The sequence below is a fragment of the Balearica regulorum genome, chromosome 6, assembly GCF_011004875.1.
Source record: "Balearica regulorum gibbericeps isolate bBalReg1 chromosome 6, bBalReg1.pri, whole genome shotgun sequence".
NCBI lineage: Eukaryota > Metazoa > Chordata > Aves > Gruiformes > Gruidae > Balearica > Balearica regulorum.
Window position 1 is genome coordinate 24359727 of NC_046189.1, and position 25184 is coordinate 24384910.

Consider the following 25184-nt stretch of genomic DNA (forward strand, 5'->3'; position numbering starts at 1 on the left):
AAAATGCACGCACAATACACATTAGTTCACATGCTCATATTGTGCATATTTATGATAAAAATATTTCTTTAATGAAGGGAAACTTTTTTAATTGCAGATTATTTTCAGCTTGTTACAGGTATTTCTATTTCAAGTAAAATTGCAAATTAATTTCTTAGCTTCAGGGGGAAAAGATATCACTACCGAACAGCCAAAATCCTTTTCATTCTATTTTTATCTTATTGATTGTACAAGATGAAATAGTAATGGGTGGATCTCTCAAACTGCATTTCATGCTAATAAAAGAAAGTGAACTACCTTTAGATATCAAAAGCAACATCCCATCAATACAACCTATTCCTAAGAATTTTTTCCCTGTAATTAAAGAAACTATTCTGACAAGAAGGTAACAAAGGGGAAGAAAAAAACCCCATCAATTCTCGCAGCAGTTTTTCCTCTCTCCATTCTTCCTATCTGAAAATAAATAACCATCTGGATCATTGTACTGCCTTTGTGACAGGTGGTACTCAGTTATGTTTCTCATTTCATTGGAAAGCAGTAATAGCTCCTTCCTTTGCTAATATACTCTGTCTGAAATTATTTGACTCTAAGTTAATTCATTTGAAATATGATCCAAAAAGGTTCAGTGCTGATTTGGATGTATTCTTCGATTGCAACATAATGTCTTTTTTTTTTATTGGCATCAGAACTGGAAAAAAGTATTCTAATAATTGTCTCACTAATATAACTTCTCACATTCTTCAGCCAAAAAAAATAGTGCCAATGAAATATGTCTGTGTCCACAAGCCCAATCCTACAACTCCTGTAACACAGTGAGACAATCTGTGTTGGTAAAGAGCACCAAATATTTGTTACTTCCTTAATTTTCCCCTAAATGGATCATCTACCAAAGGTTATGAATTTTATGGCATTCTGACTCTAAGCCGGCCCTTTGATTTTTGCTGTTTGCCAAGTTACTACTACAGAATGCTATTTTAAAATCTAAAATAAAATTAAGAGGTATTAAAGACTCTTTACTTAATAAAATAAAATAATACATAAAATGAATCAATACATTAGCTTGCTAATTATTAAGACAGCTACCCTTTCTAGGGTTATTTTCAAGTGAAAGAAATTCCTCAGACATATCATCCATTTAATCTGACTTTCTAAATAAAACGTGTTGAATCAGGCCCTGATTAGTCACTGACCTAAATAATCTTTCAGAAAGATTAAGCTATCTTAATTTAAAACCTGCAAGGGAGGGATAATATATTGTGTCTTGCTCAGTTATTCTAACAGCAAACTGTAACTAAACATGTATCTTACAGATGTAAGCCAACATTTGTCTATGTTGAGCTTCAAGTCCTTGGATCTTGCTACATCTCTTACTTCTAGGCCATGAAGTCCTCTAACATTAGGAACATTTTCTTTATATAGGTACATACTGTGTCAATACTTCTCTTCCTTTATAGCGCTTCTAATTCCTTGCTGCAAGAGGAGACTTCCCACCATTGTCATAGCTCCTCTGACCTATTCCAGTTTGCACAGGAATACCACAATATTCCAAAACTTGGCGGAATAATGCAGCATTCAGAAGCCAGACTATGTGCCTTTGACCTCCGGATCATCCTGGTTTCCACATGATGGAACATGATCGTTCCCTTAAGCACTGCACCACAAGGAGAGTTCCTAACAAGGGCGTCTACAGGGTCAGATGGTGATTATTGGGAAAGATGGATGAGGCTGGCTGTGGTTTTATTTGTTTGCAATCTCTGAAATTTATAAATATATACTAAAGTAAATATTATGAAATGCATGTACTTACTTTCACCTTTTAAATCCTAATCATATCCTTTGTCTGTCACTTGCCTTAGACTATAAGCACTTCAGCAAGGGGTCTACCAGCCTCTGTAACAGTCCACACTGATCACGTGGCCTTACTGTGACTGAGCAAAAGGCACAAAACTTCAGCCAATAGCTACTCCACAGGTACTCAGGTAACTATAAAAAGAACTATGTCTTCAGATGTATACTATTTCTGAACAGTAATATTTTGCATGTATACCTAAGACACCAAAGCTATCTGTGTTAATCCCAGAAACAGAAGCGCCAAGCTGTGAGAACTAGCCTCATCTGCTCGCAAGGCACCTGGGTCCTTGAAGCAGTGCAGAGCTCAGGCACGGTGTTGTGCCTGAGCTGTTAGATTTAGACAGAGAATTTACACAGATACTTGACTTTGTCTCAGCTAGCTAGAAAGTCAGGATTGCATATGAAAGGAATACCAGAACAGTATGTAGTTAATGTAGTGTCACAGTCATCACCCCTTCAGGGAAGTGATGGGCTTTTCTCACCTTTCCTAACACATACACCTAGGCTGATTTGCATCCCAGGCCAGGTTCTCCACTATTTGCTCCAAAATCTGATTAGCATGGAATTAACAGTAAGATTTACACCAAAGGCAGGGTTAATAGCTTCTGTACACAAGAGTAAACTCTAGATTTCCTCACAGTTTCAGCAAAAAAGGTACCCAAATTAACTCTTGCGGTTAAGATCCGATTCTCAAAAATTCATCAGATATTCAGAGCTAAGCTTTCTTAGTTACAAAACTGAACAAAAGAACTGCCTATACATTTTAAAGTGTCCCCATAGTAGAAATGTTTGAAGTCTACCTAATTCAGTCATTTATATCTCTCAGATGATCTCTCCACCTTCGTAATTCAAAAAACAAAACACATTCAAAAGATTGCCAGCAGATTTTAGAAGCAGAATGAACAATTTCATACAATATTCAAAACCAGACAATGAAGGGACTAGGATTAGTGCAAATTTATCAGAAAAATATTCCTTTAATAGAGAAACCTTTAAAAGATGGTTTATTTGCAACCTTTTACTGGTATTTGTATTTCAAGTAAAGCCACACATTAATTTCACACTTCAGGAAAAAGAAAACAATGAAAGAAAACATTTCTGTAAAATGTACTTAAACTGATGTAAACCCAGACAAACCTAACAATACCAAACAAAAGATGAACTCTTGACTCCATAGAGTCCATGGAAGTTCTGCTATCAACTTCTGTGGCAGTAAGATCTCACCTCAAAACTTGTATCTTTTTAAGTTTGTACTGATTACATTTTTCCTGCTATATTTTGAAAAATGCAGTATGATAACTGCTTTGGTACAGAAAACAAGTAAAGCCTGACTTATTTTTTGTTTCCTTGCATTGTTGATGAACCAACTAAACTCACATTTAATCAAAGGGCTGCTGGCATGAAGCTTTTGTAGGCTGGTCATATATTAAGGAAGGTCCTTTTTTACCCAGATGTAGAAGATTAGACTGAAACTCAGGAAACTTGTGTTTTATTTCTGATTGATGAGCTTAGAACCTCATGTACTAATACTGTATTTCCCCAAATCATTAAGTAACTTTCCAATATATTCCCCTTGTCAGACACTGAACAGTCCCCACCAGAGCAGGGGAAATACTGTTAGATGAAAGAAAAATCCATTTTTCTCATTACAGCCTGGGTAAGAAGCATTATCCCAACTGCTGGGATTCTCAACCTTGTCTTGATTTGCAGGCAACCCAGGAGTTTGTTTGCAACACTACTTTGGTGAAATCAATTACTCCTGGCAGAAAAAGTACCCACCTCCTCCTCAAGTTTTCAGAATACAAAGTTCATTCAACACAGGTCACATCTAAGAGGGGGGTGGGGAGGGAAGAAACGAAAGAAAAAATGAAAAAAACAGCAACCATTTCTTAAAATTTTGAGAATAATGCCACTAAAGTTACAACTATCCCCATAAAAATCCCACTCTAGATTGTACATAATCAATTACTCAGTAATGAAACCAGTGCTACAAGTAACTTGTGGAGCTGACAATCTAGCTCCTTCTCTACCTATCACCTTTGGTAGGAACCTGGCCCTAGTATCATGGAGTTCTTTTAGCAGATGTGATTATTTTCTCCTCCCCTGGGAGCATACTCTGAGATAGCAAATAAAAATGAATGAACACTAATTCTTACCGTATTTTCTAATCATGCATTCCTTCCAGCCTGGGCAGCCTTTTTGCCATACACAAGATTTTTATAACAAACACTTTAGAAATCGTATAACATTGTAAGCTTATTTTACTAGCTTCCTAATTTCTAGCTCTCTACTGGCTTTTCACAAAAACTATATCCACATGTAACACGTTATTGTCAAAAATTACAGCATTGGCATTAAAAGTGCTTCCAATGTTTCAAAATACTACCTTTGTCAGTTTTGCTGCTCTAACAACTACATACGGGAAAAAAAATTGTTGTACCTCAATTTTCTTGCCTGTAAAATAATAATATTGACCTACTAGTGAAATAGAAATACATGTCCTTTTTATTTTTCCACATGCTACATTTCCAGAAAAAATATCTTACCTGAGATCCAGAATCCAGGATCCTGCCTGGCTTGCAATTTCACAAGACCAGCAGCTGGTATAAACTGGCACAGCTCCAATACAGTCAAATGGGCTATGTCAGATGAAAGTGCATTTCTCAGTGAAGTAGCCAAATCCAGTCAAAAATAGGGTTTTGGAAAGAATTTCCACTGAATTGCAATTGCTTTCTCTCATACATATTGAAATAGTTACAGCAAAGTAAAGCATCATTAAAGAGAAACATTTTTACTTGAGCTTTTAAGTTCTGCAAAGAGAATGAATTCACCCATGGTTCCCAACAGGCAGATAATTAGGACACGGAAAGTAAAGTCTTTACTGAATTACTGGCCTCACTGAAGTCAATGATAACAATTCCTTGGTTTTGTAAGAATTTCACCACATTAGATTTCCTCTAGGAAGGCTACACAGTATGTGGTAGAGCCCTGTTTCATTATATTTGATAATAGTGACAATAATATAAAAATATATTGGGAATTCCAACACACAACTCTTAGTGACACATATTCTGTAAGCCACAACCATACTTCGAAGCATTTGTTCTAAAGCTTAGAACTAAACCAAGCATGTTGGGCCTAACCAACCTGATGGCCTTCCATAATGAAACGGCTGTATTTGTAGGCAAGGGGAGGGCAAGCACTGTCATCTACCTTGACATAAGCAAGACTTTTGATGCTGTCCCCCATAGCATCCTTGCAGAGAAACTGGGGAGGTATGAACTGGATGGGTGAACCACATAGTCACTGAGAAGCTGGATGAGCCTTTTGGTCGATGGTTCAAAATCTAACTGCAGCCAGCTGCAAGTGGTGCCCATCTCCAGTCAGTCAATTTGGGGGCTGATCCTGTTTAATGCCTCAAGAGTTTAACATCAATGACCCACATGATGGGATAGAACAAGCCCTCCTGAAGCCCATGGAGAGACACTTAGCTGGGACAAGTGGTTGATACACTGGAGGACCGGGCAGCCATTCAAGAAGATCTCAGCGAACTGGAGGAGTTGGCTGACAGAAACCTCATGAAGTTTAACGAGAAGGGCAGAGTCCTGTGCCTGGGATGGGTCAGCTCTATGGGCTGAATTAGGAAGATCACAGCCAGCAGGTACAGGGATGTGATTACTCCTCTCTGCTCGGCACTCACAAAGCCACATCTGAAACAACATGGCTCCAGTTTTGGGCCCCCAGTACACAGAGGAAGATCAACAAATTGGAGTCAGTTCAAATTATATACTTACAGCATTGACAGCCTAAATTTCTATGAACAATCTAGACTAATTGTATAGAGAGAAAAGGGCATTTCTCAGGTGTAATTCATCTCACCCTAAGGTAAACATTTAAGGTGAATCATGATCCAGGAGTACCTGTTTCTCTCCAATGACTTCAAAAGGATTTCACGCAAATTGCTCAGATACCAATAGCCACATTTGACACATCTAACACTGTCAGAGTAACCCTACAAGGTGTCTTGCTTTACACATGAAAAAAGACAGATCATTTACAGAGTAAATACCAGCATAAAGTCTGAACTCCACTTTTTATCCAGTTTTGCCCAAAGTTAAACACACCAACCACATAACTGAGCTCAAAACCTTTGCTTGGGAAAAGAAGGGAAAATTAAGTTCAAATACAATTGTACTTTCCTCCTCGAGATGAAAAAAACATAAGACTAAAATTCTAAGTATAAAGAGAAAACTGAGAATTACTAGTATGGCAATATTACAGGAATTATTTTTTGTAACATTAAACACATAGATTAAATGATTTGTACAAACTCTTACCAGAGCAGTAGAGAACTCTGATAAGAGTTCTTGAAAAATCTTATCTGCATGTCTGTGGATCTCTAAGACAGTGACTGTGGGGCTTCTGTATCTCATCTATTTATAGGGTCTTTAAGCCCATTATGAGATTAAAAAAAGACACACAAGCCATTTAGTACATGTAATCTCTTTGGCATTTCTGCGAATACCACATTATTTGTCGATTTGTAAGCGTGAGAACACAGATGTAAATCCACTCTCTAGCCACTGCATTACGCTCAGCAATGTCTGTACCAGTCCTCTAGTCTGAGGAATCGTTGCCCGTTCCTCAAAAACACAACGAACACATTGTCACAGGTAAAATATGTTACCACCTGCTGGCAGGACCAGAAGCTGCCAAAGCTTGCAGAATTCCTAATACTCTCACTGCACACATGAAAATATGTTAAGAGTGAAAGTGTGAGGTTATCAGGATCACCTGAAGCATCAAATATAAATATCACACTGACTGAACTGCACGGCTGGAAACACACCTTCGGGCACTGCTGCAAAATTTGATGTTGGTGTCAGGTTGTCTGTCTTGAAAACAGTGATGGACTGATTAAAACCTTGACCAAAATTATGTCATAAACTGTGCTCAACATCTTGGACAGCTTAGACTGTGGGGCACTAATGTCTAAACTGTCTAAAGGACCAAAGACTGCTTCTCATCTCCCACAGTTCCCACTCTGACATATCCATATCAAAACAAGACCACTGTACCGTTTCTCCCCCAGTGCCCTGGTTCCCACAAAGAGGAAACTACGACATGAGGAAGCTGTAGCGTGCTGCAGCCGACACAAGTGGAACACCAAGAGTGCAGGGCTTGTCCCGGGAACACCATGCAGCACTCGGAGACTGGAAAGTGCAGAAAGTCCAGAGCCTTCTCATGAGAACAAATTGTTCTGCTCTACCCCAAGAACTGATGGTCATCAGGATAATGCTACAGGTTTCAGCTACAAGAAATTCACATTTCAGATGTCCAGCATCATACCTGGACCACTTTTGTAAAACCTACATTTTGCTTGAATTCTGCTGCCTCTTGCTAGATCTAGTAAAAAGATTACAAGTTCAGAAATATATCCATTTTTACCCACCACACTGGAAGAGGTGTTTCGTCTCCATACAAACTTTGGTTTCTCTCACATCCTCAGGCCAAACTACAACTACACAACTGGAATATGTTAAGTCACTTGAATTGTATTCAGGGTTTGCAGGACGTTAACCTGTTTAGGAGAAAGATCACTTGTCAATGCTCCTAGCATTGGAGATAATTCGTATTTTACTATATGTCTTGGTGTTATTTCAGAGAATATAAGTATATTTCTATCGTTGCAGCACACACATTCATATCTAAGCCATGCCTAAATTACTAAGCTATGGTAATGCTGGCAGTGGAACTGCAGTAGCACCAAGCACGCTGCAAGTTTGGTTAATAGCTGTCCTCCTCTGGAGGAACTGGTAGTATTGGAAGTCTAACTTCTATTTGCCTAATAAACGCTATGACAGCCTAACAAATGTCATAGTGTTTATTAGAATAACTGAGGAACACCTCCCTGTAAGATCTTTCAGGATGCTTTATGTTTTGAGATCACTTAAAAGGAGCAAACAAAATTAAGATCACACCAACGCATTTCCACATGATTCTGCAGGTCATCTTCAAAAACTTCAAAAATTACTGAAAGGGGGTTTAACAAATTCAGCATGAAAACTTTGCCATTTCCCCACGATGAGAACAACTGTAAGGATGTGATGATATGTGATTACTAATATTGTATTTAATACTAAATTTTGATAACAAAATTTAAAGATATTTTGTAATAACAAAAATGGAAAAAGCCTGCCATTTCTTTTTAGCTCATGAACAAGTTCTGCCATTTCTTTTTAGCTCACGAACAAACCCTCAGCTCATCAATCACCTTAGCTGATTGCTGCTGTTTGTCCAAATCACAAGGCTACCATCAATCAGAAAAGGATGTAATTTAATGCCTAGAGGTAGTAAAAAACAACTTAATGGAAGATATTTTTCTCTTCCTTGTGAAACATTTGTAATAAATTACCCATTTTCCAGGCAGAACTATGCAGGAATGACAATGTATCACCAGGCTGGCTTAAATATGAGAAAACTGTTCACATGTGGAACAGTAAATACCTGTTTGGGTATATCAAATAGAAGGAAGGTAAAAAAGACTCTCCAACTACTAATGAATTTGCCAAATTTGCTGTCAGGAAAGAAAGAATTCAGTATGCAAATTTCATCTGTAGAAAGAGAATGAAGAACCTCTGAGACTCAAGGGATACTGTCACCATCTATGGTCATTTAAAGCAATCGTGATTACATCACAAGTACAGCTTGTCCAAATTTGCAAAATGTATTTTGCACAGCTTTTGGTAACTGTGCAAAGCCACAAGCCTTAGAGCACAGAGCCTCAGAGTCATGTGAAAAGGCAATTCCGCATTTGTCTGAAACCCCATACAGCAGTGAATTATCTGAAGCATGACATGCAGAGCTACAAGAATATGTTAGCCACGTAACCACAGATGGAGGCCTGACAAGTTCATCAGAACACTTGACATAAGGGTCCTTGCAGTAAGTCTCGTCTGCCACTGCAGAAGCAGCAAATATAAAAAATATTCCCTATTTTGAACAGGAACTCAGTAACTGTCATGCAATAAGAACATATGAACGAGTTTTTCCATCTGAAAAACTGATCCCGAAACTTTATCTAGAGAGTAACATTAAAATAGGAGCCTTGTCTGGCATCCCTTTAAGATCCAGACCCCTTGTTTAACAGGGACCATAGAGCCAAGAGTATTTATTTGTTTGTCTGTTTGTTTATATCTCTCATCCCAGAAAAATGTAACAAAAATTTACAATCATCTTTGTGGTGTACGAATGCAAGGCATCAAGTTATTAACTGTTCTTCTTCCATGGCACTATTATGGCATGTTTTCAACAGAAAATATATTGGTCACTGGTTGTGCTTATGATGCTAGCTTGCGGTCAGACACTGCAACAAAAGGTGGTCGGCTTGCAGAAGGCCCCTTCCATACTGCTGAACAAGGCTGAGATATGGGAAATGAGCAAAAGTCTTATCAAAATTCTGAAGTCTCACCTTCCTGTACCTCAAATACAGAGCCAGTGAGAAAGTTAATGCAAACCACAGAGTTGAAAGACTGTGAGGTAGATTAAAGTTGGTTTACCTTTCTCTGATAAAAATCAGCTCAGGACACAGTAGCCTTTTATAATTACGATTCCACCTTAAGCTGTGCTTGGACATGAAGTTAAGGTTTTTCCCCCCTCTAAGTGTAGGTAGATCATTATGGAAATGGTTAACTTTGTAGGTGATGCCAAACCTTGTCCAGCTGGCTCAGTTTCATGTAACTGGAAGAAGTTCTTACCTGTCTCAAAGTGGTATGAAGAAGCAAGGTAGTGCCACAGTGTGCAGATGAAAGGTGGCAAAAACTAATGTGTGCCACTAAACCCCCTCTGCTCACTTAAAATCCTTCTGTACCTAGCCATCTGCCAGCTGTGAAGAGAAATAAGGTACTACTCCAATTAATAATGCATAATCTGATTAGTGACTAAATAAACAGGGCATGCCACTTGTACACACAATTCAATGATTGAGGTAAATTTGATCAAGTAAGAAAAACAGTAAGATGCTGATATTGCCATGTGTCCTACCACTCTCCAGAAAGGATTAAAAGCCAAAGCAGATTCGATGGGAAACTCAGAAATTTATTTAGTGCACTGAGATTAAATAGATTTGAATGGCTGCAGTGTCATAGGGAAAGATGAAAAATAATTAGAGAGAGGAATGGAAGTGATTTTATAGTTAGCTTCATTTCCCTGATGTGTTTGCTGCATCTAAGTCACACTTTCAAACAGGACCACCATGCTATGCCTGAATTTGGTGGTTTTCCTAAGAGTTTCACTTTTAAGCACATACTACAGCTACACCTCCAGCATTTCAGCTGGGAGCATGGTCTTGTCCTCAGCACGATGAATGAGGGCAATGTGCAAAATCTGGCCCAGACTTGAGCTCCAGTAAAAATTGTCAAACACGAAGTGCAGCTGTCTAAGGTCAAGTCCCAGGTGTTTTGTTCAAGGAAAGCACAGATGATCTTGAACTCTTAAGGAAACTGAATGTTAACATTCATGTCATGAACTAGTCACAAAACCAGTGTTCCTACAATAAAAGCAGGAGCTATTTTTTTCAGAGGAAGATTAAAAGCCTTTCATCAAACTGTACGTTTTGAGTAAGTAGGAGTTGGGTCTCAACTAACTTTAAATTGTACAAAATTTCACCAGAACAATGAGGTATTGCAAAATATGAATTACTGCCCGCAAATAAGTTTTAGAAACGACATCAAGGTTGTTCAATAGCACTTAAAGCATTGGGCATTTCTCCACACCTTCTCTGAGCTAAACAAACTGAGAAATTTTTTTGAACTTCACACTGATGTAGGACTTCCAGAAGAATGACTAGCTTTTATTATATTGAACCTGTTTGTAGCTAAGAATTAAAATCAATTACTTTTAAAAAAAAAAAAAAGTCAATGTCATGGTCAGAAGAATTCTTCAACGGTTTCAGAATGATCCCCAGCAAAACGGTATGACTAGTCCTTCAGATAAATTCCTCCTCAAAAATAACTGGCGAGGTAGCATATCTAAGATACGTAATGCCTGTTACAGATCTGCATATATAAAAGCTCTCTTCCCAGCCATACAAAAACGCTCGCACATGTTATCTACTAGTTTGTATCCTCCTGAGTTAAAGACCCTATTCTGGAACACCTTGTCGTCAGTGACATGGGCTTTAGTGCCACTCAGTGTTCAAATGACACAACTGCAGGGAGCTGGTGTACCAGAGCACCCAGTAGGCAGGATAACGCAGTGGAACAATACTTCATTAATTCGTAGAAAACAGTTGAATTTTAGCGGAGAGGATGACATTGATCTTTCACTTGATCTCATCTTCAGCCTTAATAATTCTGTTTTGGGAGAAATGTAAGAGTCACAGTGGGGTTTTCAGAGGAACTGGACATTCGGCATGAAATGATACATGAACTGGGTAACTGTCACAGCTGTAAGAAGTAAAGATATCAACAGCAGAAAGGAAGGGGCAGTGAAAGAAGTTTGCAGGACACAGGAGACAAGACAAAGTCAGAGGGAGCAAGAAGAGATGTCCAGCAAATATGTGCACATGAGAGGAGGACAAAGTGAACACAAAGGGAACGGAACAATGAAACAAGCAATTAGGAAAAATCGTAGGGTGTCACTGTCTTCTGGCTCATCTGGGGAAAAACTCTTCTTCACCTAAATGCAAGATCTTGAATTCAGAGACATTACAGCCTAAAGGATGACAGGCAATCCCATACACTATATCCTTTACTCTCTCTCTTTGTCCTTCCTAATTCCCATTAATTATTTTTTATATTTTTGTTATTTTTTGTTTTTAAGCTAGAAACTCCCTCAGAGAATACACTTTTGAAGCACACTGCCAAAATACGGGCTCTGCTTCTCAACTTGCAAAGGAAATAAAATATGTTATCAGTTCTACTGACAGTAATTCCCACAAACAGAAATAGGAGTTACAACCCGACCAAACAATATCCTCCCAGGCCAATACATGTCAGAAAATTAAAAAACATAATAATATTCTGAAAGAAAATATTATTTGCCCACCCAGAAAAAGATGAAGCTAAGAAATATACAGAGAATCAAGCAAGCCAACAAGATCAGCAAATACCAGAAGAGGGTCTACATTGTGTATGGGGACGCTAAGACTGTCCACAGTTGGACACTGTCACTCCCTGTCCTGCCAGCCTCACCTGACCTACACAAACACTAATTCTGATGAGCGTAGAAACACCAAAGGGCTGTATTGTGAAAACTGTTATTTACAATACATCGAGATATCATTATCACACACAACAACTAGAATGCAACATTGCAATAAAGACATTTCCTTTGGCAGATAAGCCCTCAAAAAATTACCAATCTCAGAAATACAGAAGAGCAGAGAGTCCCCCTCGGCTGGCCTGAGGATAAACGCATATCTACCAGAGGAGACGGGTTGCTGCAGTATGGCATCACAAAAGGGTGCTGAAGGAACACAAACTGTTTGGGGCTTGTATTTTCTATTCTGCTTGAATTTATGTAAAATCCCTAATGAATAGAAGTTAATTAGCTACACTTAAGACTGATATACAACTACAGCCATAGGGAATAAACAGGTTCACCAGCTGCTGTATTACTCCAACTACACTATAAATTGCTGCATGCTATTAACATGCTCTCCTGGCTTCAATAAAGAAAATCTTATTGAAATCAGTAGCACACATTTCCTATTTCAGTGAGACATTGCAAAATTAAAATGATATGTAGTAAAAACAATATGTGTGAGCCACCTGCTTACTGTATGATAGAATAGATTGGCATAGAATGACAGCTGCTGCACAGCCAACATTTCAGATACTGTACTACCTTGCCAACTGGACTTAAATTCACACATGATTTCCTTGACTAGCACTGAATGAATTTTTGCTGCTATAAATATGCATTGGCAATTGTGATGAATCATCCTGGATACTAAGGGTCACTGTTAATTCAAATACATCAAGAACTGTATCCAGTGCAAAAAGCCGCCAGAGCAAATATTGGTGTCAGGACTGCTTTGATGACCTACACGTAAATAACACACCTTGACCCACAATAAAGGGTGACCAACGATGAAGATAGCCCCTGCAGAGCTCGCTGGGTACTCGTAGCACAAAATGCTAGATGTTAAAACCAAAGAACTAATTAATCATTGCATGCATCCTCATGCTGGCTTGGAGTCTGTGAGGCTTACCATGACCAAGACCTTACAGCCTTATTTAGACACTGAGAGCCAGATTCAGATAGCCTAAACTCCACTAAGTTTTTATACCTACCTTAGGCCTATTCTACATCTGCATTTTGTTTATAACAGACTCAAGGCAGGTGACAGCCCTTAGCTGGGCTTTCTGAATCCCTCTTCAGGCTCATGTAGTTCTCAGCACTGCTCAGTCACAGGGTGACTGCCATAATGAAAGGCAGGCTATTTGATATTGCTTCTAATTCCCATTGATTTCTATTAGAACTATGTGTTTAATTATGTTTGCAGATCTGGTTTTGCTGTTTTTATATTAATAGGGATGACTAGAAACAGTAAACGTTTCTTTTAATCTAACTTTATATGCTAGCAGCTTATGTCTAAAGTCAGTGCTGACAGGAGCTCTAACAAGGAACCACTCTTTTAGATTTCCCTGATAATAAAATATTCTGTGCATATGTAATAATAAATAGTCTGGGTCTGCAATGGGAATTAATTTTTTAAAGAAAAATATGATTTACAGTTCTTCAACATGCAACAATACCATAGTGTTCATAAAAGGGCAGGTTTGGGGTAAAATCAGTAATCTATTTTAACCAATTCAAATGCCAATATCCCATCTGCTAAGTCTCTTTATTTTATATCAGTCTGCCATTTTCTCTTAGTGGTAGCATCAATAAACATTGTTGGTAATCATCTGCTTGTGCTCTAATGTGGCATATTCAGTTTCATTGAACAAAGCCAGGCTGAAGATCCTTGAAGGAAAAAAAAAAAAGTGACTCGTTTAGCTGTGATTCAGACCTATGTCTAATTTAAGAATGACTCAAAGTTGTATCATCACCAAACCTGAACACAAATAGTTTTTATTATATACAAAGCTAAATACTAATAGCAGCTATGTTTTCTTTATTCCAAAGAAATTTTCAATTACATGGGGTTTTTTCTCATTTTGCCAAGTGCAGTGGAACATTTCAAAAAAGCTATCAATTTCAGGAGTTCACTAAAAACATTTGTATCTGATGATGTGTAGCAGGATTCCAGTTGGAGAATACCACTTAGATTTAAGAAAGGCTTTGTTTTGCTTTCTCTCCTTTCAGATAGATTTGGAATTCACAGACATGAAAGGCTTGATAATGAAGCCTAGACTCAGGCTTCCTGTAGCCACTATTTGCCATAAAATTCTCAAATACATCCAGCACAGTCTGCAGCCAGAGACAACCTAACACACTATTACAAAGGCAGGTTTTGCTTCTCTGGCATTGTAAAACTACAGTTACAATAATTTAATTAATCACAGCCATTGACAGTTAAAACAGGCCTGATAATCAGTGGTGGAGGGAATTATAATAGGCAACTTACTCTGAAAAACTAGGAGATGATAAGCCCTGGCTTGACAGTAACTTCAAAGCCTCACAGTTTTGAGGATGCCACCAGGAGCAAGGCAACAAGAAACTTGTGTCCTTCAGCCTTAAGAGCTTTATCAATAAGACAGGGAGGATCTGAAACTGTCCAGTTGTTAGATCAGCCTGATACACAGGTTGCCAAAAAGCTGGAAGCTGGAATACCAGGCTGCAAGGAACCTTCTGGGAATCAGCTACATTTCTTGACTTTTCTTGCTTCTTCAAACTATCTCCATTAAAAATGCCATTTTCAAAAAATATGCATTCTCTGATGTAAAAATGTTCCATTGAAGATTATTGTCAGGACAGGCAGTTTGTTTCATGGGTCACCAGTCCCTGAACAGCCCCATGCTCCTGGAGGTCCTCTACACCCAGAGGTGGAGGATGCAGAGCTCAGCACCACTGAGGACAAGGAGCTCCAGGCTGTAACTTGCCTGCTCACAGGGTGTGAATGAGGCTAGTTCTGCCAAAAGATTCCCATGCCTGTCAGCTAATATTGTACCCTGCCCTGGCACTGTAATGGAAGCAGCTGTGCTTTCCAAAGGCATCATCTTTGGCATGAGGTGCAAAACCACGCATGTTTGTTGTTTCTACATTTGACATACCGATTTTGAGTTTGGGGAGGAAAGAGTAGCTTCTGCTAACAAAGATCAGAAACGTCTTTTGGGAGGTGGCATGTAAAAGCATGTCCTCAGAAAAGACATTTAGCTTTTAGTGAAAACTCTGATGTTAACAGTGCTGCTCTCCCAAGTGACTAGAATCCATTTTTCAAAGGAAAGACTGCAAAAGTACAAATATACCCAGTTTACAAATTACATTCCTGTACATTTGAATCATCTGTATAGTCGCTGATGGCAAAAAACAAATGTATGACCTGAGTACAGAACTGCTGTTAAGGTATCAAAAGCACCTAAACAATCTATTACATTTCTTGTTCAAATAATACGATTTTCTGTAACATTTATACTGTGAATGGTGCTTAGACAACAGCACACATAAAAAGCAAAACAAATACGAACCACTGGAAAAAAGCAAATTTATTTGAAATGTTGAAGTCAGAACGTTCAACTGTCATTGACATTACGTAATTAATTCTGCAGGCGTGGCTTGATAGCATGCAACATAAGAGATTATTTCGAGCACAGGCACTGGCAGGCCCCCTGCGGTCCCAGCTGGCCTGCTGCCTGGGCTACAGGCTTTTTTTGTGCGAGAAATAAACCCCGCTTTAAAGCACGACGTGGGGCTGAGGTCGACTATCGGCCGCCGGCTGCGATTGCGCGGCCCCGCCAGGCAGGGCGGCGGCCGGAGCAGGGCTGGGGCGGCGAGCCCCGCTAGGGGGCGCAGCGCCGCCCGGGAGGCTCCAGCAGGCGCCGGAGGGCCCGGCAGCTCGCGGCAGCAAACCGGCAGCAGCGCCTCTTCCCCGGCCCCTCCCCGGAGGAACGAATGTGGCATTAGAAGCCAAAAAAGAAAGCTATATTAAGATACTGCTAATGTTCTAACAAAGTGACACAAACAAGTTACACCGCTAACAACTCACCTTCTTCCTACTCTACATATTTATAGCCATCTCCGAAATCGTACTGATATACCACAGTCTATTAATTCTGCTGTTCCCCCCCCCCCAAAAAAAAAAAGGTAGGATAAACAAGGGACAAAATGAAATCTTTAAAATAGAATTTCCCCCCCACAGTTTATTTCAGTTAGATATTCAGGACTGAGTTTATCAAGCCAACTGGGAGGCATCCTGCACATGGCTTAGCACCTAGCACCGGCTCTCTGTGTGTGCTGAATCATGGCGACTGATTTTACAGGAGCCAGTGGTACGTTCACATATTACAGAGCAGGAACAAGCCTTTCATTATGACAGTTCCTTAAATAGCAAGTTGTTAATAAACAAAGTTGAAAACCAATTGACCAATTAAATGACCTTAGAATAAAATGTGCTGTTACTGTACTTGAGCTAGCGCAGCAGAAGTAAATATCTCTAAAAGAAAAAGCAAATTCTTCTACGGCAGAAACCAATTTGATATGGAAATGGGTCAACAGTTGCTTAAGATGTAGCACAGTTTTGATTTGATCTGCTATATTTGGACTCTGTATGAGGCACTTCCAGTAACATCGGTATTGCTTATACATGAGACTTTTGCATAATCACTGTATGAAGCATTAGAATTCTTCAAACCGAGAATGATTCTCAAAACGACTGTACGTATCTATGTTAATAATGCGGATAAAACAGTATTTGCTGAAGAAAAAGAACAACTGTTTTCTAAAACAATTAGGATTCATGATACATTGCTTGGCAGACTATTGTTCAAAAGCCCACACAGCCCTCATCCAAGATAAGCCCAAATGCATCCATGGGCACCAAGTTATGCATAACACTGAGCTCAGAATACACACTGGTCAAACAAGGAACAATATAAAAATAATTGGACATACATTTATTTTACAAATTAAATCCTGTATTTGTAGCAACTGGTTTTTATATTGTTGCTTTTCAGACATGATCACAGTTTGAGTTGTTCTTGTCTTAAGAAAACAACCAGATTCCATTTTAAGATTTTTCTTTCAAGGATATTGTGTAACCTTGTACTTCCACATACCTCAGCCGTTAGCTTTACAGTCCACCTTGTTATTCCCATGCAGTCCCTAGTAATCCTTGTATCACCACAGAAGTTAAACTAATTTCACTCCTAAAAAACTATAAAAGATCATTTCACCATGCTTACCACCATGTTCAGGAAGCTTCCCCAGCCAGCAGTGAACTCTCCTCCTTTTTACTTGCTTGGCCTCTGCTCACATATGCTACCAATACAGTCACATTGGTTCTTCTTTGCCCTTGCATTCTGCTGTCTGACCTTGGGAAGAAGAACACGTGTATGTAATATTTTCCTTTAAGTATATAACAATGAATATAAGCATTCAAATCCTAAAAGCCAGACGCAAGCATTAAAGATCAGCTATTGACTCCTGCAGAGTGATCTTACAAAGGAATGGGACCTTGGTCGTGGATGAGGTCCTGGTAGCCATCACAGCATAAAGCCGTGATTAGCTGCTGGGCACGGGCAACCTTAAAAACCAAAAATTGTAGTGACCATTTCCAATCAACCTCTGTATGCTGTTTGACATTGAAAGAGGACACATTCAGATTACATTAGCATAGGTCATAACATTAGCAAATTATCTCTGCAGAGACATAAACGAGTTATTGTAGCCACAGTAAACCAGAGGTTTGCTGAAATCTAGGGAAGTGGGAATGCTAGGTCTTCACAACGAAAACAAAATGAGACAAAAATGCACCAGGCTATTTGTGATTGATAGTAATGATGCTAAAGACAGTCTATTTCTGATTAATAATAATAACTCTAAACGCAACATGAATTATAATTACAGGGCTTACTAACCTTTACAGAGTCCACATGAATATCCAGTGGATTCCACTGTCCATCCTGTCTTATATACCAATAAAGGTGATGTTCGAGAACAAAAGTCTCTACAATACGTATCTCTACAAGGATACAGCCCATTCAGTCAAAGCATATTTTAACCTACTAATTCCTATAGCATATTGCAATAATTAGACTAACTGCTATTAGTGAAAACCAAACTACTCAATCCGGTGTATGGCTCTGTAACAGATGTCATACATAATGTTTAACAAGTAGTTCATGTCTCTTGACACCATTTTACCACTTGTAAAATAAGAATGCTTTGAGATCGTTGAATGGTAGACATTATAGAAGTAGAAAGCACTGACTATTATTTGTTGTATTATTATTTAATGTAACATATGGATGCAAAATTCTGGCTTGTTTGACCAGGAAGACAGCCCTATATGTTTAAAATTAAATTAGCATAGAAAAAAATGAAGCAAACAGGACTATCTTCAAATAGGAAATGAAATAAACAGTATGGAGCTCTTTAAATACATAACAAGTAATCAGCAAAAGGGCTGTGAACGGAACCTGAGTGGAAGCTTGTGACCAGTGAGGCTGATATTGCTGGAAGCCTGAATGAAAGTTAAAAGGCTCCATGACTAGGCCAGACTATACAGGCAATTAGAAGTGCTGAATGTTGCAAGGCACCAGGCCAACAAGAATTAACAACTCAACAAACTGAATGAAGGAGAGTGGGGGGAGAAAAAAAAAGAAACAAAAAAAAAAAAGGAAAGGCTTTAATTAAATATTTGAGATCTCACAAGAGATGGGGAAAGTGCCAGGTAACTGGAAGACGGATAATTTAAACGGAGGGGGTCTGTTCGCTCATTAATGCGTGGGGGAATTTACAAGTGTAACTTCTACTACCATTAATTGGAGCTACAGTAAGTGAGTGATGCAGCGTATACTGGTGGGGAAAGACTCTTGTTACCTTGGCTGGTCTTACCTGGTAAAGGTTTATTGAAGAGTTATGGGGCGATTTTTGGATCTGAATGCAAAAAGGTCACAATGATGGAACTTCTTGAAATAAAAGTTTGTACTACTTTAAATGCAGGATGATCCCAGGAATAAAGCAGTATTTTCATAAGAACTTTTCTTAGCCAGCATTTTTTCAGAATTGTGCAAACATTTACTTCTCTTTGCCCTGCACCTCAGAAATCCCAAAATAATCCTGTGGGACATGTGTCAGATTCAAAGTGGATAAAGTAACTTCATTTCTGCAGCTCCTTGTCAGAAGGGTCACCAGTTGGGATGATCTGATTGTGCCTGTGCTGAAATGAGACAGGGAAATGAGCCAGCAGGTCACTCACCCGCAAAGAAACAGTAGGAAAGAGGAGAACAGAAGTACTTGTGAAAGGACCTCCCATTGGCAAGGGTAAGGAAAGAACTGCAAGTGTACTATGTCACTGGACCCAATTAGAAACTCTATAGATGTAATTACTTCAGATAAGCATATATACATTTTTATGTAGCTCCAAATTCCATGGTCTTCACAACATCTATCACATGTCAAATTCTAATGCATGTTAGTTATAATACACCCTTTTGCTATCCACTGTTCCTCCATTAAATCCAAAGTTTGCTTCAAACCAAAATGTTAAGCTTCATTCTCCCTATAACACTACAATGAAGTCAGAAATTATTTACAGACTGAAAGGAATTCCCATCTTTTCAGCCACAATCACAGAAATTTTGGAATATGTAAAATATGCTGTATTTTCAGAGCCCATGAATGCAAACCCGAAATAACAGCTTTAGTAACTCTTCAGGTACATAAAATGAAGAAGTAAGGGCCAGGAAGCTTATGTCAGAGACCCATGTTGGTTATTTTATCAGTATTTCTAACTGAAAAGGAAAAATCATCAGAGTTTCAGAGCATGGCATTAAAAAAAGGGGCAGAATTCAGCATCTGTTCTTCACATGACTATGTATCATGGGATGGCTTAGAATAAGGAATCTATTAAAAAAAACCCAACACAACAAAAACAAGCTCATGAAGAAAAGGTTATAAGGCTAGAAACCTTCACAGTCTTGAGGCCACATAAAATCTCTTATAACTCAAACTGCCCTCAGGATGTTCCAGAACTTGGTCTCTCAAGTGAAATGTGTCTATACAAGCACATTTTAAAAGACTTTGTATTCTCAATTTTACTAATGCTTTACCAGAAAGGTAGTCAGGTAGCCACCTCAACAAGCCCAATGTTTTTGAAACTACAGACCAATTTGGACTTGGACGTCTTATTCATTACAAGAATACTACAATATACCTTAAAGAGTAAAGGAGAGCATTAGCACAATACACTAAAATTATGACTACAACCTAACAGTAAATGAGAGGGATAGCCATTAAACTATTTTCTGTTCTTGAAAACACAAATAATTTCATCTCATCATCACAGGATTACCTGATAAGAAGTAGCTGCCAAGAACGATTCCCATCCTTCTTTTGCCTACCCTCATGAAAATATGGACATCTGTAACAGATGCACAGATCCACATTTACAATTGCTGTGAAAGAGAGTTTATTTCAAAAGTACATCCTTTATGGCCATAACAGAATCAAATATTAGACAACAAATCAATTCAGCCATTATCTTCATATAGAACTTAAATGCTGACACAAAAGCCAAAGTCAGTATTAGTAGCCAAATCTGCTAAATTTCTCAAGATTAAGATGGCAAAAAATGGAGAATTTTCACATTAAGGTGGTGGGCTATATTGTAGCTTAATTTATAATTTCCAGGCGTATAAGGCAAGCATAGACAGACCATATGTCTTTTCTTGGCCTTTAAAATGCTCCTATTTTCCACTAGACTTGCCTTTTCTCCATCTATTGGCAGCCATACCATTTGCTATTCAGGTGATTGGCTGTAATGAGCCAACTCCTGTTTCCGTATGAATAACCACTTTTTTCCCCAATTACTTAAGCTGCCAGCAAGTCACTGGTGTCATGTTCTTTGATGCAAATCTGACTGTCAATAGAGAACAGGACTACATAAAGAGAGAATTTATGATGATGCCTTTAGCTTAATATTTTTCATAAATGCTATTTGGTTTAACTTCAGGGATATGAGGAAGGCGGCATGGTCCACAGTAAGAGAGTAAGAATATCTTTAATTGGCTTTGTGCTCCACATGCCCTCGTAATCAGCATTCCCATATGGTAGTCTGAAATAAATTTATCAATCTCCATTTATGTATTTATGGTCACTTAAAAGGTCCATTTTAGTCAATATCAAAATCTATAAAAATGTCACATTTAATTTTAAAATTTTATTTAAAAAGTTAGAACACTGAATACATAGTTTGATATTTACAATTTTTGGAAATAAGCAGACACACAGAAGCGCATGGGGAGGGGCAAAGCTTCTGAGGCCAATGAGCACCAGTTATGCACAGTGCAAGAACTAAATATATCATTTAACTCACTTTTTTGAAGGTCATTTTTTATTAATCTTTCTTAAATGGGCTTGGCTATTCTTCACTTAAAGGGAAACAGCTTACATTTTGCAAGCCAAGAGACCTTATTCTTGGAATCCACCGTGATAATCGTGATCACGGGGTAAGGGGCAGATTCCTTCCTGGTGTTGGCACTCCTGGTTGCAAGCACCATGTTTGACCGTAAATAGGTAGAGAAAAAAAAATATTTTCCATTGAAAAAAATTGCTATACTGAAATTCTAATACAAACAATAAAGGCAATGCTACTTCCATATTCAAGGCCTAGTCTATTAACTACCTACCTTCAAACCTGTATTGTTTCAAGAAGCCTCCTCAAATCTCTATCAAGTAAATTTTCCAAGTGTTGCCCATTTTTTCCAGGTGATTCCAATTAAACACCATTTTAAGTCTCTGAGTAATTTCTTGAACATCTGCTTCTGCAATATAGATACAGCAGCCAATCTAAAGAGGAAGACATTTTCAGTACATATTAAAAACTGCCAGTGGTGCTACAAAACTTGGATTCAGTTCTGCATGTTCCTAGGTGCTCTCAGTTGGAACTTTACCTATGAACTAATTAGCTCCTGTAGGAAGATCTTTTCTAACAGCAGGTGTCCTAAACAACTACTGCTCTTTTGCTGAAAGAGTTTCTGGGTTGTTTTTTTAATCATTAAAAGCAAAATAATAAATTATTGTTTACAAAAGGTTGACAGCACTTTTCACAGAGCTGAGACAAAACAAGAAGCCAGCAAAGGGAAGACAGGTGAAAAGCAAAATTATTTCTTTAACAGTCTGCTAAGAAATGTATCATCTTTGATTGAGCTGATTTACAAACAGGAAAGGTCCTGTGTAATCTCTGTAAGGGAAGAGGAAGAGAAAATAGCTGCTAAACCTGAAATTCATTAGTGAAATGCATTTAATATCTAAACAAAACAAAACAGCAATGTTAAATGCAGTGTGCTTATTTTACCTGCAAAAATACAAATATTTTTTAAGTTTCAGTTTAAAGTTGCTGTTTAATAACAGCCTGTTTTTATTATTATTACCGGACTAAAATTTGTTTTTAGGTGCACACATAAAATCAGAGTAGGTCACAGGTTTCTCCGGTTACTCAAGATCAGTACTGGATTTGACTCTGTACTAAGCAAGGTTTTCTCCCCATATGCTGATGTAGCACATAAACAAAAATAAATGGATGTTGTACATTAGCTTTGATACAGGAGTTAACTAGAATTTGTACAAGTAATCTTATACAATTTTTTTCACCAATGCATTTTAAAAGGTGTTTGAAAACCATTACCCATTATAAAATCTATACTCAAGCAAAACTGGCTGCCACGAACTGTAGAGGAGTGTTGCCGATCAGGTACCAGGTCAAAGCCATTTAGACTCTGGAAGGAACAAATAGATGCCTGATTGGATTTCCAAAAGTTAAGGTACCTGCCAGCTCTCTAGTTGCCTAAATGCTTTCAAATCTCCTAATAAACACTAATGGACTAATACAAGGCACACACTAGCTGGAGCCTACATTTGAAATCTGCTCTCAAACCTCATTTGCAGATTGGCCAGATGGTAATTAGTGTGGAGGTGTTCTCCAGGCAGACTCGCTTTCAGGGCAGGGTTTTTAAATTTTATTCTGGTTGGGGGAGGAGAAAAAGAAGTCTTTTTTTTTTTTCCAGTTAAGATTGGTAACAGCTAGGAAAGGGTGAATAAAAGCTGAGCTACAACAGAATATTCTCTAGTTTGTTATATTTAAGAAAGTGCTTGCAATTTAATCCAGAGAGACCAATAAACAGAAGACTAAAATAAAAAGGCAGAAGGCTGCAGTGTCAAAGTGCTGTTAAAGTACACGAGAAAAGCAATCCACTTGGGGTTCATTGTAACACTTCTAATAATGAGCTTCCCATATTTAGACACAAGAGATAGCAAATTCAAACCCCCTGGAAAGGATACAATACAGTTATACAACAACATAGCAAACTGTATTTGTTTTGTTATTACTACCTATGCACCCTATGGTTTCTTTAGGGAAGATGACATGATATCTTTATACTGTGGTGTGTAAAATAGACTGAAATCTCTCTTTGACACCTCTAACGTACCAAAATCCTTCCTAAATAGTGAAAGACCTCCAACTTGATGCTAAGCTTGATCTTAAGCATCACTAAAAAAAATAATATGTTTTGTTACTGCATTTCTCTCTGAGAGGTTTTCAAAATCCTTCCAGTCAGTACATGAGATAGGATACATATTGTCGGGGATAAGTTGTTAAAGTGAATTTGAAATGTGCTTCTCAAAATATCGTTTACACATTTACCAGATGGTAAAATAAACATGTAAATTGTTATCGAGTATACACCAACTTTATACTACAATTTTACCCACTGTAGAAATGGTGTAAAAATGTTGAATATAGTGTTACTTGTTCATTTAATAGTTTATTAACATTTTAAATACATTTGGAGAATAAGTTTACTTTCAAAGAAAAAACTTACATACAAAAGCATCATTTTAAGCCACTGATCAGGCCAAATTAACCTACTTGCTTCTACATTTATCATTTACCTTATCAATAATATGATTAGCATAACTATAGCTGGTTTCTAAGTATTTGCCTATGCATACACGTTACACATGTCTAATGGAATGAGTTTTAAAAGATAAATTTAAGTTGAAGAAAAAGTGCTAAAAAAGTAATTTTAAGAATTACCAACATCTTAGTTAAAGTAGCTATTAGACCAACAGGTCACTTTGCCACTGGAATTTACTCTTTCATGAGCCACCACACACATTCAGAAATATGAAGACGTGAATACTTTAGGTACGAAGAAGTAGAAGGTGTATGCTAACAAACCCCTGTATCCAAAGAGAAGCCTAATGCATGCGCTATTTAGCAATATGCAGGAATTAAAATCTTCCAGCTCAAAAAGTAACCCTTGTCCTTCTGCAATATAAAAGGTCCCATACACGTAACTGCTTGTTAATGATCGTGTTAGAAAAAAACAGATGAAGGATTTTGATGGAAGACTGTTGCTTGTACTACCTATGATTGGTTTCTCCTTTTGCAGTTCTGTTTCCACCAACACAGCATATCAATTACACTGTGCTATAGGATTTTCTTTCCCACCTTTCAGGACTATGCCAGCTCCCTTTTTTAAAAAAAGAACTTCATTATTTTGCTGTCTTAGATTTAGGAACTTTCCTCATCTGTGAAGACGTATATTCGCTCAGCATATTTTATTTTTAGTCTTATGCACCCAGCAGACTCTGAACTAATTACTCCTTAGAAATGAGCATATCAACTAGTCTTCAAAATATCCAAGGACTTTTTTGGTCAATCCACAACAGGGTCTTTGACTCTTACTTGAGTTTTGTCTGAATTACTTTTTTCAGAGGCTTTTCACAGCATCTAAATTCAATCTCATGCCACCCATTAAGCTCCTGTTTACTATTACATTGCAGCTTTACTATCATATTCCCTCGGCAGTAAGGTGTTATCACATAGGTACAAATAATACATGATTCTCAAAAGTAATAGCACAGAGTTAACTTAAGATATGTTAACTTTATTAGTGAATTCTGGAGGATCTTGTATATCCAACAAATACCCTGCATTAGTAGGTGCCACAACATAAAAAACTCCTAACCGAAACTATCTTCTAAAGAATGCCCCCCCCTATACAAGGAGCTAGCATAAAAGTAATAGATAGTAAGCTTTAACAAACCTGTCTGGTTTCTCTGACTCAGACTATGGAAGCTTGTGGTTTAAGATTCAGAAGTCCTGCTGAAAAATGAAGTGCCAAAAGCTGCTCCACACTGGGTGCTTGGTCAGGGCT

At 38.1% G+C, this 25184-nt stretch overlaps 1 protein-coding gene across 1 annotated transcript in view; it reads right to left on the reverse strand.

Annotated features, from left to right (window-relative positions):
- SLC4A10 (solute carrier family 4 member 10) overlaps positions 1–25184 on the reverse strand; it is a 192495-nt gene extending 167311 nt beyond the window's left edge. Inside the window, exons 1-3 of the mRNA XM_075756822.1 lie at positions 25074–25184; positions 21651–21810; positions 17202–17330 (exon numbers count right to left, since the gene is read on the reverse strand). Coding sequence (XP_075612937.1) covers positions 17202–17207 — 6 coding nt within the window. The 5' untranslated portion in view covers positions 17208–17330; positions 21651–21810; positions 25074–25184. The remainder of the gene's footprint in view (positions 1–17201; positions 17331–21650; positions 21811–25073) is intronic.